A 17,842-nucleotide genomic window follows, 5' to 3' on the forward strand; every position below is an offset into this window, starting at 1 on the left:
TATGAATTGCCAGAAGAAGCAATTTCTGTGAAAGCTCTCTTTCTTCTTGCCCTATTTGAAGACTGGAGTGACACTGGCTTTCTTCCCATCCTCAAGCACCTCTTGTGTTCCCAAGACCTTTCAAAGATGATGGAGAGTGGCTTAGAAATAACATCTGCCAACTTTCTCAGCACTCGTGGGTGCATCCCATCAGGGCCCATGAATTTGTGGGTGTCCAGTTTGCTGAAACAATCTCTAACCTGATCCTTGTCAACCAAGGGAAAGTCTTCCTTTTGCCAGACTTTTTCTTCTTTGGCTAATGGCTGAAAATGAGTGTCATCATCTCCAATGTGAACCAGAACAAAGCTAAATGGATGTAATCAGTGCTGTGTTTTGAAATAAGCCACTTATGTTGGTTCTTCTGTCTCTAGAGTCTGGGATACCTGAGGGCCAGTCTTAGCAGTAAGCACAGAAGCAAAGAAGGCATTCAGTAACTCTGCCTTCTTTGTGTCCTCTGTCACTGCTTTCAGCAGTGGATCTACATTTTTGCTAATCTTCCTTTTAGCTGCTGATGTACTTGAAGAAGCCCTTGTTGTTGTCCTTGACATCCCTGGCCAGATATAATTCCAAGTGGAGCTCGGGTTTCCTCACCGCATCCCTGCATACTCTAACAACCCCCTTATATTCCTCACAAGTGGTCTGTCCCTTTTTCCGCATTACATAAACATCCTTCTTCCACATGAGATTTGACTGGAGCTCTCTACTTATCCATGCTGGCCTCCTACTCTCTTTCCTTGATTTCTTCCTCATAGGGATGCCTCAATTTTGAGCTTGGAGGAAGTGATGGTTGAATATTAACCAGCTCTCTTCACCCCCCATCTTTCTAGAGCCCTAACCCATGGGATTCTTCCAAGCGGGACCTTAAAGAGGCCAAAGTTAGGCCTGCTGAAGTCCATGGTTGCCTTTATCTCAACCCACAAGTTTTCTTTCACTCTTCCAATTCTCTCTTCCATCTCACCAGGGTGGAGTGAGCAGCTGCGTGGCACTTAGTTGCCAGCTGGGGTGAAACCATGACCAGTTTTCAGTTTATTGAGCTGTTAGTTGAGCCTCAAGCTACTATTTGTTTACTGTTAAATTGAGAGCTTCTGTTGTAATTATGTTGTTACTGTTTTGATTACAGGCTAGATTTAAATTTACACAATTTATTTTTGCATTAAAAATCTTAATTGTTCAATAATTTAATGCTGGAGAAAAGAATAAATTATCTGCTCTTGAATACTAAGGAAAATCCATTTTTTTGTATTTACTATGAAGGCTACATGTGGTTTTTCCAAATGGTTCAACGGTTGTTTTTCTTCTAAGTATACCGATTTATTCACAGTTATGTTCTATTAAAAAAAAAAATCCTTGATATCAAATTCTATTACTTAATAGTAGAATTGCCAGAGAAATGTTTCGAAATAAATAAATGCAACATCAGGAATAGAGAAAGCTGGGGATCTTGACAGGATGTGATATTTCTTTCTGAGAAGCTGTGTGTGGTTCTGAAGAGGAAACTGGTAGTCTTTTTACATAATCACCTTATTTCAGGTGTCAGATTATGTGGATGGTAAGAAGAATTGATGGCATCCCTGCATGTGTAAAGAAGGATATTGAGTAGGTATAGTGAAATTATTCTTCTGTTGCATACATCATTCACCGAGGAGCACAGCGGCCGGCAGACCTCGTGAGCAGGGCTGATGCAGCGGGGGTGCTGCCAGGAGACATCGCAGGAGATTTGAACGTGGCAAACTTGAAAGCGACACTCAGTCATCAAGGAGCGCAGTGGTGGGTATGGTAAGTTCCTTGGCTCAGCACATGTTGAGGAAAAAAGCGGGGGGATCCTGAAGCTGGGGAAACCCATGGGCATGCAGGAAGACCTGCTGGGCAGCGGCAGATCTTGCAAGTGGGGCTGACACAGAAGGGGCATTGCCAGGAGCAACTGTGGGAGATTTAAATGAACCCTCAGGAGTGCAAGAGACCAGAGGCATGGTGAATGGGACAGGCAAACAGGGTGTAGCAGTGTGGGTGGCAGTTTGCATAGGGAGGACAAAAGGCTGTGGAACAGCCCTGCAGAGAGGCAATGGCAAGTTGAACATGAACCAGCAGTGACCCTGGCAGCCAAGAAGGCAACCGTGTCATGGGTACATCCAGCACAGCATGGCCAGCTGGGCACAGAGGTGATTGTCCCGCTCTGTTCTGCATGGGTGCGGCCTCATCTGGAGCACTGTGTGCAGGTCTGGGCACCACAGGATAAAAAGGACATAAAGGTACAAGACAGTGTCCAGAAGAGGGCTGCAAAGTTGGTGAAGGGTTTGGAGAGGGGTGGCTAAAGTCACTTGGTTTGTTCAGTCTGGAGAAGAGGAGACCTCATAGTGGCTACAGCTTCTCCACAAGGGGAGGAGGAGGGGCAGGTGCTAATCTCTTCTGTTTGGTGACCAATGACAGAACTGCTAATAGCAATATTGTTTTCATATGCTTGGGGAAAGTATATGTAGTAGGACTGCTACTGTCACCTGGAGCAACAGATTACATTTGATGCCCAAAACCTGTGTTAATTTAAGGGTAATTTTTGTTCTAGTGTGACTCAGAGGTTCAGAGTTTATTCAGATTCCAGATTCCATTTCTAGGAAACTATGAGGAATCCTCTTGTGCTCCATTCTTTCCTTTTTGTCTACATTTTAGGAAGATTAGGCAAACATCTTCACACTCTGATCTCATGTCTTCTCTTCTACCTGTTGATCACCAGGAAAATAGTTGCTTTTGTCCGTGTTCAAACCATCAGCAATGGCACCGGACTCTCCACAGTTAGACTGAAAGGGGCAGGGCCTGGAAATGTTATTGTTTCAGGCTCTCAGTAAGTTCATGCAGGCAGCTTTGCATCATTTACTGCCACATAGAAGGCTTATTTTTGCAGTCATAGATTACTATTAAAGTGGAAAAAAAAATCCAAGAGAGATAATTTAAAGGTCAGAAACTGCTCTTCCCCTTCCTTCCGTTCCTCCTGACTGTCTTCATAGTGCAGAGCACGGATACAAAGAACTAGGGGTTGTCACACACATTATTCTTTGTGGTGAGGCTGTTTTTCTCCCTGTGGGTTTGTACAGCTCCTGGCCTACAGCCCTGCTGTGCTTGCTGTCATTATCAATGCTATAACAATAACAACAGTGATTATGATAATAACAATAACAACAACAATAATAATGACAATGGTAATGATAATAATGATGTACTGGAAAACCTCGTAGATGTATAATGAAAAAGGTAAATACTGCTCCCTCATTCAATGACACATAAATATCCATTCATTATCATTATGTACAAAGCTAATTTTGAGATATGACTTAGTAAAAAATGGTTTGCCCAAGAGTCAATGTCTTTTCCTACTAGGTTTTCATGATAATGCAGAATGAGATATTTGTGTCACCACCTTGTAGCTGGTCAGAGCACTGCTTCAGTGAAAAAACAATTTCTAGTGATTTGCATAGTAACCCTTCTGTCTTGATAGAAGCAGAGAACCCACAAGTATTTTTGTCCAAATATCTACCTGGAACTAAAAACCTTTCAAAATACTATCTTTGTTGCTTTTTCTCTGTGTTGTCTCTGAAATAAATCCAGTCCCACAGGAACTTTGCTCATGCATGTTCTCCCACCAGAAGACAGGAAAAACTTCACTGAAGTAATGAATACTAGACAAATGAATAGCTATTTCTCCTATATCTGAGTCTTGGCAAGATGTAATGGTTGGTTTGAAAACCTGGGGAAATATACATATATTTTATTTGTCCTTTAGGAATTATTTGATATAGATTTGGTTAGAACAAACCAAAGGTTTGGTTCAGAGATGGGCACTGTAATGACATGGGAGACAAAGCAAATGTAGTGCTGCCCGTATGACAGGTCTTGGTTGTTTCTATTTTGGACTTTAACCTTTAAATTTAGATGAAATGTGTAATGAACTTGATGACAAACCAACTTCTTGTAATTCAGTTATAAATAGTTGCCTATGTCCATGATAGTCCATTATTGCTACATGTGCTTCCGTATTTAGTTTGTATTTCTGTGCTGGCATTGCTCAGAAGGATTGAGCAATCGTTGCTTTACTTTTGGTTTATGAATATACTTCAGTTGTGATGAGACTTGTGCAAGTCATCAACAGCCAGGCAACGCATGGATAACTGTGAACCAGTCTTATGTTTTGAACCAATGACAATAACAGCACTTTCTTAGTTAGTCCTGCACTAATGTTCGTATTGTGTTTGGGTCACTGGGGTTCAGATTGGTTTAACTTGCATTGAAATTAATGGCTACAGTTGTGCAGGATTCATTTCAATATTCTTTCCAATACCTCAAGATATGGCTTAACGTTTATTGCTTTCAGGTGGTAAATGTAATGGAGATTCCACAGTGTATTCCTAGTTCACCTGATGAACCCACATTCTGCTCTGCCAGGGGATGTTAATGGTACCAGCACTGACTCTTTAGACACATGTAAAATATGGGGATTCTCAAGTCAGCTTCAGGCCAGCCATCTTGTGCATCAGCCTAGTAATGACATCAGGGAAGTGGGATAATTTAGTTAAAAAATAATTAAATAGCTCCCAATGACCTCAGAATTCAGAAAAGTGAGGGACTGAGATTTACAACTATGAAATGGAGAGCAGAATCCGAGCTTTTCCAAGCAGGTTATAAAGCTATTCCGTGCCAGTAAAAATTGTTTCTTCTCAGCACAGTGGTTTTTTGCTGCCTTTTTGGGAACAGTGGGACCCACAATAAGGGAAAATATTAGCCAGATATGATCTCTCCTGGCTCATCCAACACTGTTTCCATTATAGAGTAAGAAGAGGAGAAAGATGAGTTTGGGTTGTTGGGATGAAATCAGATGAGGAAGAGTTAAAAAGGCATCTAGCAGAGACTGCTGGTCTTGATCCCTTCAGAGGTTACTTGTGAATATTCTGCTGTTTGTTTGGCTTTTAAGAAGGTGTCAGTCTTTAGAAGGAAATCTCAATATTGCTTTTAATGTCCTAGTGGACTTAGAAATTTGTTGGGACTATTTGTCTTTTGACAAGGTTTTTTATACTTACATATTTAAACACTCCTGCTTGGTAAAAGAAGGCAGCAGTGGAATCAAACATGAAACTCAAGTTTTAAGTTTATAGGGATTTTGTGCTTTGTTTTCATAAATGGTGCCTCCAACAAATAGATGGGACTTTACGCTCTAGTTGAGATTTGTTGATATTAAGAGGAAACCAAATTAAGTTGTTTAAAGACAGTCTTTTAAATCATATTCCTAAGAACATAAAACATTTATGGACTATTTCATGCCAAGCTATCTCCAATGTATTGTTTTGCTAAATGTTAAAAGTTAGATAAGATGGAGATTTTACTCTTGTCCTGGTGTAAAAGCTGATTTAGTCAAAAAGCTACTGCTTCTAGGAAGTGGTTTTGTATTTTGAGACCACTAATCCCTTGACTCGTTTCCTTCTTTAGTTTTAGCATGCGGATTTGAGTAAGAAACCTCACAGAAGAATTGCAGAAACTCAGCCTATTAGTAGAGTGTGGTCTCTGACTACAGAGGAAGCTGATTTAAACAAAAGCTAAGCAGCCTGTGGATCCAGTAAAGCAGAGCTCGGAATAAGGTTTTCCTTCCAGGAACTTTTCCAGTGTGTGGAAGACGCATCTTTTCTTCCTTCAGGTACTTGATTTTCTGTTGCCTGTTTACATGGTCTGTTTTCAGCTGGTAATTTTCAGAGTCTGGGAGATCTGCTTTATGAATAGGATAAAGGTGATAGAGCTGAGTGTGTGGCTTGGTCAATGTACAATTCACTTCTGTAGGCAAGAAGAGAAGCAGGCTTGATCTAGGAAGAGGCTCAAGAGCAGATCAGCTGGTGGCAGCAGTAGCAGAGCTTGACAGTAAAAAGGAGCGTTTGTGAATGAGGGAGTCAGAGGAATTAGTCAGGGATTTTCCTCTGAAAGTCAAGACAACAAGAAAAAGACCGCACAGCTCCTGCCACCTGTGGGAGTGTCATTTCTCATCACATCCAGCAATAGAGCATTCAAGATGTGTTTGTGGGAAGTTGACGTTTTAACTTAATATTTATTTAATGATAAATGCATAACTTTTTCAACTGGCTGACACTTATATCTGTATTGTGCAGCCCAGGAGATGGAGACCGGAGATGAAATTGCTATTGTGGGAATAGGATGCAACTTCCCTGGAGGTAAGTTTTGGGTAAAAGCAAAGCAGGCTGCTGAGTGACTGTTGAAAAGCACAGTCACTTCTTCATGGTGAGGTGGAGGAAAACCACACATTCCTCTCTTACTTTTGTAGAATTCATTGCCTTGCTACCTGTAGGATCTTTTTAAAAGGTCATGCTATGGGGATAACTAATGGGATCCAATTTGTGCACTGACAGACAAACCTGTGGTGCTGGCTGTGGGCAGGGCGTTGGGGTGCACGCGTGGAACTCATACAAATGAACTGGATGGGTCTGGGATGGTTTGAAGTTTCTGCCCACGCACTGGCTGGACGATTGCGCGTGATTGCAGGACTGTGCATCTCTAGGGACAGGACAGATCACCAGCTCTGCTTGTAGGATAAATAGATTGAGTCTTACTAAAAGCAAGCTTCCTGCTTTATTACAGTAACCACCTTGAAAGCTCCCGGAAGAGAGCAGAGCTAAATAAATACAGCTCTGATATACACACCTGAATACTGCCTCTTGTACAAGATGAGAAGCCGACTTCAGTAAAGAACAGATATTGCTTGCCATGATAAAAGACAGCAGCCTCATATTTACAATCTTAATTACAATTAGGCCCTATGAAAGTGACGGTTAACTTTATATTTTGAGATTAGATGGTTGATTGAGATTAGATGGGTGGCGATGTTTAGAGAGCTGTGAGAGCTTTCTAGATTCTGGCTGCTGCCTTTAAACTGTCCGTACTCTTTACATTAGGTAGATTCCGATTTAAAAAATGCAGAAGTAATCCAGGGAGTGGAATACAGTTCTGTCCTTGGAAGTCGGTGTTCAGCCCTAAAGGTGACCATGTTGGTCTCTCCCTTTTCTTGTGTTCTTTCTTGCCCTCACCACATTTCAGTTCCTGGCTTCATTAATTCCAAGATTCAGTAGGTTTATGTGGCACAGCGATAGCTGTGTGGGCCACAGCTAACTGAGCAAACATGAACGGTTCTGAATGTAGTGAAGTGCTAGGAAGTATGTAGCAGCAGGCTCGTGCCTGAGCATTGAACACTGATTTGGTGCAAGCCGTGTGTTGGAGGAATGTGGGCCACTTGTGGATGCCATGTTAGTTGCTTTCAGGGCTAAGAAGAGGGTGTAGACATATCGTCACTTCTTGGAGCTGGAGCTCTGGATCTCAACCAGCAAGGACAAAGACCCTGACACTCCAGTGGTGAGCTGTTGCACTGTGTCAACAGAGAATATAGACACAGCTTTATTTTTGATTTAGATGTCCTTTTAGTGTTAGGGACAAAGGACAATGCCTCTGGCATTTTCCTGGTATTTGTAAGCTCAGTCTGTCTTCAAAGAGTGAGTATCCAGAGCTGACCTTTTGCAGCCAGTGGAGCTGCCTGAGGAGTGGTGCTGTACGGGTACAGAAAGACCTCATCACATCTGTGTGGTCATTAAGGGCATGATGCAGATGTGTAGTGGATGCAGTGACATGGCATGGAAACAGAGGCAGCAGAAGATTAAGGATTTTGTGGAGTTCCTTTGCTTTTAGGCAAGCAGCGAGGGGATCAATCACGCCTTTCCATTTTCCTCTTACCAAAGAAGATATTTTCTTTCTCTGGTGATTCTCCTTTTACAACCTAGATTTATACATGGGAGTTCCTTGTAACTGTGTGTTTCTGATGCAGCATGGGGAGGGGGAGCGTATAATTTAATCTACTTGAAACCTTTGTACAACAGGCGATGGAATTGACAATTTCTGGAAAGTCCTGGAGGAAGGCAAAAACTGCACAGTAGAAATCCCCCCCGAGAGATTTAATGCCAAGGAGTGGTATGATCCAGATGATAACAAGCCAGGAAAAATATGTACAACACGAGCTGCTCTTCTCGATGAGTGAGTCCAATACTCTGCCGTGCCGCTGATTCTTTTTGTGCTTAGACCAGTGTGTCCAGTCTTTCAGAGGGTGCAAGCCAAAGGGAGAACTTATAAATGTCACCGAGGAACCGGCTTCCGTTATGTCGCATGATGAACACGCAGTTGTCAAACTGCGGGAATTTCTGGTGTGTGACATCGATGAGCAATTTTAGTCACAGGCCATGTTAAGCACATATGTACATGGCTGAGAACACATATGACCTTCGATTACATAATCAAACTACTATGTACATACACACCATTGGTTGAGATAACAAGTAGCTCTAGTTCGCGTGCAGGTGTGACAATTTAGAGACAAAGTAGAGAGGTCAGGTTTTGCTAGATAGTCAGGAAGGGGATCTTGTGCATAATTTAAGTGTTAGGTGTGCTTGTAAAACTTAACTATTCATAATTTCACAGTGATTTTGCTTTTCTCTAGGCTTATACTCCCATGCCTTTAAATAATAAACATTTTATTTATTCTGAGTCACTCCTTTACATTCTGACGGATTATGTATGCACAAGTATCAGGCGAAGATATGGGATATGGGAGATATGAGTACAGCTGTATAGGGCGGTGACTAATGCAAACCACAGTAAGATCAACATAGGTGTCTTTTATTTGAAGTCCACATTCACCATAAATCCTCAGGCTGTAGACCTTTATTCAGATGACAAGTTCAAATGCACAGAAGCAATCTTATTGTCCCCTGAGATTAATACTTAGCAGGTCTGAATTGTAGGACCCAGAATTGCTTCAGTGATTAGTCCCATTTTAGATATTGAATTCTCCACTGAAATCAAGAAATGACAGAAGGGTGTAAAAATCTGATCTTGGGATACAAGATTAAGCCTGGACTGGTTCTTTTGTAACTGTGGCCATACTTTGAAGATTTTTTTAAAGACAAACGCACACATGAAATATTTTAAGTTTATTATTTGAAAAGTGTGGGTATCTCTGTGAAGTATCTGAGCTTATGCTCCACTTAACGATTTTAAATTGTAAAGCCATTGGCCCATACAGCCTTAAAATAATTCAGGAGATGATATTTTTAAAAGACTTGATGACTAAGACCACATTTCCACAGAGGAAGTCTCATCTGCAAATTTTCATAATCTGAGGAGTCCTGTTGGTACTAGTGGAATAACCATGTGAATACGAGATTCTAGGAGCGGGCTTTTAACTCTGAAATGCAGAATAATTGTAAGCATACATCCTTTGTGGTGGAACGTAAAACATCTTTGGCCTATAACCTTTTGATTCTGAATTTCATAAATGGCAACTGAGGCCTAAGCATCAGTTTCTGCTCTGCTTTTAATGAAATTGCAAAAAAAAATGGTGTACTTTGAGTCTAGAAGTAAATGCATGTTGTATCTATGTTGTACAATTTTCTGGTCTGTGTATTTTAGGTTTAATTCATTTGATAACCACCTGTTTGGGATTAATAATACAGAAGCTGAACGTATGGATCCACAACAGAAGTTACTGATAGAATGCACATACAAAGCCCTGGAGGATGCAGGAGTCCCTGTAGAAGCTGTCAGTGGCACCAAAACAGGTGTTTTTATTGGTAAGATGAAGATTTCACGGTAAAGAAAGGACACTTCAACTTCACAAAAGCTGAAGCACTCCCTCATGAACTTTACATATCTATCTAGCACTGGAGATCTAAGGCTGCTGTGCTATGACACGACAGGTTATTTTTTTGCTGCTCTAGGAGTTCGTTAAATGATTCATATATCTATTTTAGTTGCTCCTCTTAGTGTCTTCAGTCACTGAAGTTGAAGCAGGAAACAGTTAAACTGTCTACCCTATGCAACCCTTCCAAGGAATGACGCTTCAAGCCAGGCCTACACTTTTGTCCAGTGTACTGTTTTCTGATATAACACTGGTTGAGGTGTTGTGGGGGTTCAGATCCTTTTAAAGTGGCAGAAATCCTCATGCAGATATTAGTGTGCTGCCAAGGTACTGTGTGCAGCTCTGGGCCCCACAATTTAAAAAGGAGGCATCCAGAGGAGGGCAACAAAGCTGGTGACAGGGCTGCAAGGAATGTCCTGTGCGGAGCGGCTGAGGTCTCTGGGTCTGTCCAGTTTGGAGAGATGGAGGCTGAGGGGTGAACTTCGCTCTCTACAGCTTCCTGAGGAGGGGAAGAGGGGAGGGAGGCGCCGAGCTCTTCTCCCTAGTATCCAGCGACAGGACATGTGGGAATGGTTCAAAGCTGCGCCAGGGGGGGTTCAGACTCAATGCCAAGAAGCATTTATTAATATTTACAGAGAGAGTGGTTAAACATTGCAACAGGTTTCTATTCTATTCTATTCTATTCTATTCTATTCTATTCTATTCTATTCTATTCTATTCTATGCCACGCCACGCCACGCCACGCCACGCCACGCCATGCCATGCCATGCCATGCCATGCCATGCCATTCCAGTCTAGTTTGCCAAGGAGGTAAAATAACAGCACTTTTTTGCTGGTGTAATTGTCTCTTTTAAGAGGATTTGGCTAATGCAACTACAGGGGTAAACTCTTTAGAATAACTTTTAGTCTGACACATGCTCCTCTTTCACAGATCAGGCTATTCCTTGCTTTCCAAGTAGATCTACTGCATTTCTCACACATGCCCGTGGACTTGGGTATCCACCATATTTCAAGCATGTGTTCTCAGAAAGAGAACACAACTCCTCTCACAGACCCTGTTATTCTTTTCTATTTCTGTCTTACTGGATCACAGTGACCAAACCAAAGATAAATAAAAAGCATTGGATGTGGCTTGTGCTGTGGCCTTTAACTTGGAACAGCTGAGGAATTGAAGGTAATGTCCTCTACATTTATATCCCTGCTACTCTCATTGGAACTTCTTAATACATATTCCCATTGCGAAACCAAAAACTCTCAAACTGAGATAGAGGGGTCTAAGCAGGCTACACAGAGCTTAACTGCATCATACAGTGAGCTCAGCCATTGGGAAAGGGCTGTCACTTACTGTGCAGGTAGGAATTTCAAGGGTTGCATGCTGGCACATTCAGAGCTGTACATCCCTTTCTTTGCTCGGGTTCATGTGACACGTATTTGATATTTTTACAGGTCTTATGAATCGAGACTATGAAATCGTAACAAGCAGAGCAGTAAGTGAAATAAATCATTATGATGGTACCGGAACAGCCATGAGCATTGCTGCTAACAGGGTCTCATTCACATTTAATCTGACTGGACCATCACTGGCTATTGACACGGCGTGTTCGTCTTTTCTTTTTGCCCTGCACTATGCCTGGCGAGCAATTAAATCAGGTAATGGGACTGAAGAGACGCTGCAGAAAGAAATAAGGATTGGTACTGTTTCTGTTTGTCATCTTAGACATCTCAGCATGAGCATGTTTCTATTTCACTCCAGGAGACTGTGAGGCAGCAATCTGTGGTGGAGTGAACTGCATAATAGATCCCCGCACCTTTGTGTCTCTCAGTAAAGCAAAAATGATCTCTCCAGAGGGAATAAGCAAACCCTTCTCCAAAAAGGCAGATGGCTATGGAAGGGGAGAAGGTTGTGGTGTTGTTTTCCTCAAACCACTGAAAAAGGTAAGATTGCTTGTGAGGCAGCCTAAAATAAGACTGGTTGCTGGCCTGAATTTGTGTCTCCAGTTCTAATAATTACTCCAGAAATAATTTTCCAGTTCAAGTTGAACATTAACAAAGCGTTTATTAAGCATTAAGCATTGGTGCACTTCCCCTAGCATGAGAAAGGGATCATGCATTTAAAAGTCAGCATTATAGTCAGTCTTGTTCTGCGTATTGTTGCTTTGTTTTCTCCTATACAGAAAAAGCATCAGGTTACTAAAGATAATTTTACCTTTTTATGAAACAGGCAAAGGAAGACTATTGCAAAATCTGGGGTGTTATACACATCAGTGCAGTAAATCAGAATGGTAGGTCCATTACTCCAATCACAAGACCGTCTCGAACAGAGCAAGAGAAGTTACTGCGCAGTATTTATGAAACTCATGTTGATCCCTCAGTTGTGCAGTACGTTGAAGCACACGGTACGGGAACTGCCGCTGGAGACCCTACCGAAGCTGAAAGCCTAGGTAATGTCATTTGTAAAAACAGGTCTTCCCAAGTTTCCATTCTGAAAATTGGTTCAGTGAAGGGAAATATTGGCCACACGGAGTCAGCTGCTGGAGCAGCAGGGTTAATCAAAGTGCTTCTGATGATGCACCATGGAAAGATTGTGCCATCCTTGCATTACTCAAAGGAGATGAGCAGCATCGATACAGAGAAATTAAATCTCGCAATTCCCACAGCTGTAGAGCCCTGGGAAGAATCCAGTGAGTATGGAAGAGTAGCTGGCGTCAACTGCTTTGGCTTTGGAGGAACCAATGCGCATATCGTAGTCAGGCAGGTTAAGCAGCCAGAGCCTCTTCCTGCCTTTAAGAGGCCCCTTGAATTAGTTCTGCTGTCAGCAGCATCAAGTAAGTCCCTTCAGATGACAATGGCTGATACAGCTGACCAGCTGAGCACAAGAAACTCTATAACTCTCCCCAGCCTGGCCTATACGTCTGCCTGCAGAAGAAGCCATGCCAACTGCAGGTACCGAAAAGCGTTTGTCACAAACTCTATGCGACACTTGCAGCAAGAGATTATGTTGGCAGCGAGCACTGAACTTGCCACGCCAAAGGTGGAACCACAGCTGGTGTTTGTGTTCTGTGGCAACGGCGTAACGCTGAAGGACTTCAGTGAGGTACTGCTGAGCTCAGAGCCAGTGTTCAGAGACAAGTGCAAGGAAATAGAAGCACTTTTTCAGAAACACGCTCCCATCAGCCTCCTGCCAGCAAGAGGTCACAGCCCAAAGGATTTGTTGAATCCAGAGCTTTCCCAGCCTTTGCTTTTTACCCTGCAAGTTGCCTTAACTGCCCTTCTGAAATACTGGGGCATTAAACCAGTTGCTGTTGTTGGCCACTCGGTAGGGGAGGTTGCTGCAGCACATTTTGCTGGGTACCTGTCCCTGGCAGATGCAGTCAAAGTGATTTATCACCGGAGCAGGCTGCAGGCGAAGACTCCCGGCGGGAGAATGTTGGTGGTTGGAAACATCCCCGTTCAAGAGATCGCTGAACATTTGCATCGCTACTCGGGAAAGGTGTGCATTGCAGCTTTCAACAGCCCAGTTTCCTGCACGTTGTCGGGAAATTCAGACTCTGTGGATGCTGTGCAGAGAGATTTAGCTCAAGTTTTCAGCCAGAGAAACATCTTTCTTCATGTTTTAAATGTCCCAGCTGCATACCACAGCCCCAGCATGGATATGATACTTGGGGAGTTGGAAGACAGCATACAGCCTTTAGAGAAACAGAAGGGGGAAATTGAAGTGATTTCAACTCTGACTGGGGTGGCTGCTTCTGAAAATGACTATTCTCAGGGCAAATTCTGGGCTCAGCATACTCGTGAGCCTGTTGCTTTCTCTCAAGCCATCAAAACGGCAGCTAGAGACAGGGAAAATGTGGTTTTTGTGGAAATAAGTCCTCACCGAGCATTGCAACGAAGCATAATGGAATCTCTAGGAAAAGGCACCCAAGTGTTCTCCTCTTTGCAAACTGATGCAGAGTATCAGACACTCTTCACGCTGGTAGGAAATCTGTTTGAACTGGGATACAATCCCAACTGGCAGCACTTTTATAATGGGTATCAAAGTGCTCCAGTGACCATTCCACGGTATCAATTTGATCGCAAAAAACTCATGGCCCGTCTGGATATCCACCAACAAGCAAACCAAAGAGGTGTCAGCTGCAGTCATCCTTTGATTTATGACATAAACAGTGACGACACGGAGTTTGGCTGCCTGCTGTCTCAGAACACAACATCATACTTATACGAGCACAAGAACAATGGTGTGGCCTTAGTCCCTGGTGCTTTTTATGTGGAGCTTGGTCTGGCCTCTGTGATGAGCAGCTCAAGACCTAGAGTGCCTCTGAGTGCTTGCCGGATGAGTATCAGTTTTTCCGCACCATGTGTTCTCACAGAGAGTTCCCAAGTCCTGAGAATCAAGTTGAGTCCGCAAAAAGCAGTGACAGCCTTTGAGATACTCTCTTCCTCCAACGCAGTTTATGCTGCAGGCCAAGTTACAAAGGGGCCTGAAGCTGTGGTGGAAGAAAGCAGCATCTCCTGCCAAGACATTTATCGAAGATGCCGGTCAGTGGTTAGCAGAGAGGCAGTTTATGAAGCACTGTCTCGTGTTGGCTTTCAGTATGGCTCCATATTCAGGCAGCTCAGTGATGTGCATTATTGCCAGGAACTAAAGGAAGCTATAACAAGCATAAAGGTGAGCAAGGAGACCATCAGAGAGATGTACAATTACCATATCCATCCAGTGCTGCTCGACTGTTTTCTGCAAATGACCACTGTCGTGACCTCAAGGACATTCCAGTCCAGAGCAGGGTTTCCTTCAGGGATAGGCAGCCTGGTGGTGCTCCGCCCGCTGGAGGAAGAAATGATGATATACATGAGAACAAGCAAATCCATTGGGAACTACCTAGAGGTCTGTGGATGCTTTATGGACAAACATGGCTCTGTTTTGGCTGAACTCAAGCGTGTTGCCATCATTTTCACAAAGCAAGAATCTTCCAGGGACAATGAGTTCATGTTTGAAAACAAGTGGAAAGAAGTGTCTCTTTCACGGATGATTGGACATCTGGGGACTATGCCCAGAGTCCTAGTGTTTGCTGACAAATTTGGGATAGCTGAACAGCTCAAAAAATATTTGCATCCTGATTCAAGGTATGTTATGTATGAAGACTGGGAAGCCCTATTGGAAGGCCACGCACAGAATAAGATGAGAGCAGATGTTGAGGATTATGATGAAATTCTGTTTTTGTGGGGAATTCAAAAGTTAAATGGAGATTTCCCAAGCAAAGTGGTAGACCAATTGGCAAAGTGTTGTGAAGCCTATCGCCAAGTTATTGTGGCATTAAGAGAGAAAGCGTGCCGCTGTTTAGTCAGAGTTATCACCTACAGAACAACAGAAAGACACGTAGACCACATTAACTGTGGGTTTGGGTTGTATGGCATGACCAGAACTTGCGTTGTTGAAGTTCCAGACGTCACATTTCAGATGATTGACCTCAGCTCTTCCAGTTCCCTGGATATCTCAGTGCTAGCAGATGTTCTTGTCAAGTACAAAGTTGTGGACTATCCAGAAGTTTGCATCAGTCAAGGAAGAACTTACGTGGCTGAAATCAGACGCACACCTTTTGTAGATTCGGACCACAGCCAACCTGTAAGATCTCTCCAGAAGTCAGAAACATTCACTTTGCACACTTCTGATCCGTACACAGCGAAAGATTTGTCTGCTGAATTATCCACCAGCCCTGCTACTCAGCTTGACAAGTGGAGTGTTGAAATTCAACTGGATAAAATATGTCTCCACTCAGAAGATTATTTTCCCATCAGTGTTTCTAGTCATAATTTTGGCAATACGCTGTATTGGAATTCACAAGCAGTAGACAAACACAGACTTTTAGCTCTTGATTTCTGTGGCACGGTAACAGCAACAGGCATTGATGTGAAGAAAGTTAAAGTGGGAGATCACGTGGTTTCATGTTATCCAGCCGCTGCATCATCCAGAGTTCGGATTCCAGGAACAGCTTGTTTCAATGTAAAGAAATTCCCATGCTTTCAGATTGTCCCCTGTATGTCATACTTTATCATTGCGTGGGAAATCTTAAATCAGAGGTTACCCAAGGGACAACTGGGCAGAACACTGGGTATTATTTCTACAGAGCCATCATCAGTTTTGTGCCATGTTCTTTCTGCATCAGCAGAAGAGATGGGCTGGAGAACAGCACTTGCAAGGCCCACTCCTGATAAGTTCGAGTATATAAAATCATGCAATGCCCTTGTTGTTCTTCCTCCAGTAAGCAGATTGTCTCAGGAGGACCTTGCCCACATGTACTTTCTTAAAGATGTGGTGATAGTGCGTGGCAGTCGCCAGTCTGAATGTATCCAGAATGTCAGCGACATTGATCATGAAAATATCAGCTTTCATATCCTTACACTTACCAGCATTTTCCAGAAAGCATCTCTAAAGGAATTGCACAAGACTGTGCATGCGTGGATCAGGTCCATGGATATGAAACGGTTTAGACATCTATCAGGTTCTGTTTTTCAGCAGACTGAGAACTTTGAAAGAATGAACTCGGTGATGTCCTATTTTACCTGCAAATCCGTCCCACTTGCTGTACTGAGAAGGCAGAAGGACATCACAGTGCTTTCAGATATACCGTTGTACGAATCCCAAAAGAAGTTGTTTAAGCAGAATGCTGTTTATATAGTAGTCGGGGGGCTCACTGGACTTGGCTTTGAAACAGTGAAATTCATAGCTGAGAATGGAGGAGGGGGTATTGCAATACTCTCCAGGAAAATTCCAAGCCGTGAGAAGCAAGAAGAGATGGATGCTTTGCAGCAGCAGTATAAAGGGAGCAAAGTAGTGTTTGTGCAGTGTGATGTTACCTCAACCAGGGACGTTGAGAATGCTTTCCAGTCCATCACAAACATCTTTGCAGGGAGCCCAGTCAAAGGTGTGTTTCAAAGTGCTGTTGTTTTACATGATGGCCGTCTTGAAGTTCTGAACTTGGCTGACTTTCAGAAAGTGCTGAACCCAAAAGTAGCAGGGACCCTAAATCTTCATTGGGCTACCAGAGGCCAGGAGCTTGACTACTTTGTGTGCTACTCCTCCGTTACTTCCTTTCTTGGAAATTCTACCCAGGCAAACTATGCAGCTGCAAACTCCTTCTTGGACGTCTTCTGCCTCTACAGGAGGAACTGTGGGCTTTCCGGCCAATCCATTAACTGGGGTGCTTTGAACCTTGGCATACTGCTCAATCAAAACCATATTCAGAATATTCTGGAATCCAAGGGCATAGACATTCTGCAAGTGCATGAAATTCATGAATATCTGAGGAAGAGCTTACTTACAAATAACCCACAGCAAGCTGTCGTCAAATTAAACTTTCAAACTTTATATCATCATGTTTTTTCTCAGATTATTTCACTCAAAAGTCGCTTTCAGTCACTTATGTCTGAAGAATTCAGGAACAAGCTTGAATCCTTTGAAGTAACTCAGGTCCAGGATACTGCCTTAATCAAATCCGAAGACTTTATCACCTCACTGGTGAGTGACCTCACCAGACTGAGCCCAGATGAACTAACCATGAATACACCACTTTCATCATTGGGTGTAGACTCTATGTTAGCTATGACAATTCAGAACCGTGTCTTTCAAGAGAGGAAGGTGGACATACCTCTTCTGAAACTGCTTGATCCTCACACAACTCTGTCAAGTTTAGTAGTTCTTCTAGAAGAAAAAAGCAATGCAAATGGAATAGTTGAGGAAAAAAATGTTGTGGTTGAAAGTGCAGAAAATGGGAGCTGGCTCTAAAATCATAGAATGTCCTGAGTTGGAAGGGACCCACAAGGATCATCGAGTTCAACTCTTGTCCCTGCATGTGACAACCCCACAGTTCACACCATGTGTCTGAGGGCTTTGTCCAAATGCTTCTTGAACACCATCAGGCTTGGGGCCGTGACACCTCCCTGGGGAGCCTGTTCCAGGGTAGAACACCTGGCGATGCTGAAAGCATTCTTCTGTGTCAACGCAGAAAAACCTACACCAGGTTCTTCTACCACTGCTTTAGCTGTTTGAATTTCAGTCAATGGTTTGACTTGTTACTTTCAATA

At 42.9% G+C, this 17,842-nt stretch overlaps 1 protein-coding gene across 1 annotated transcript; it reads left to right on the forward strand.

Moving 5' to 3' along the window:
- Positions 1–5,632: 5,632 nt before the first annotated feature.
- Positions 5,633–17,842, forward strand: LOC136098752 (mycocerosic acid synthase-like). The gene is made up of 7 exons (XM_065832419.2): positions 5,633–5,713; positions 6,177–6,239; positions 7,950–8,103; positions 9,535–9,695; positions 11,210–11,413; positions 11,517–11,698; positions 11,985–17,842. The coding sequence occupies exons 2-7, from the start codon at positions 6,185–6,187 to the stop codon at positions 17,541–17,543; spliced, it is 6,315 nt and encodes a 2,104-aa protein (XP_065688491.1). The 5' UTR covers positions 5,633–5,713; positions 6,177–6,184; the 3' UTR covers positions 17,544–17,842.

Source organism: Patagioenas fasciata, chromosome 2 (assembly GCF_037038585.1).
Source record: "Patagioenas fasciata isolate bPatFas1 chromosome 2, bPatFas1.hap1, whole genome shotgun sequence".
In the NCBI taxonomy this organism is placed as follows: domain Eukaryota; kingdom Metazoa; phylum Chordata; class Aves; order Columbiformes; family Columbidae; genus Patagioenas; species Patagioenas fasciata.

Bases quoted from the DNA above. Each gene is read 5' to 3' on its own strand.
- LOC136098752 (XM_065832419.2), top strand. From the start codon at position 6,185: ATGGAGACCGGAGATGAAATTGCTATTGTGGGAATAGGATGCAACTTC. The intron at 6,240-7,949 runs GTAAGTTTTGGG...TTTGTACAACAG, and splicing joins AGGATGCAACTTCCCTGGAG to GCGATGGAATTGACAATTTC. The intron at 9,696-11,209 runs GTAAGATGAAGA...ATATTTTTACAG, and splicing joins CAAAACAGGTGTTTTTATTG to GTCTTATGAATCGAGACTAT.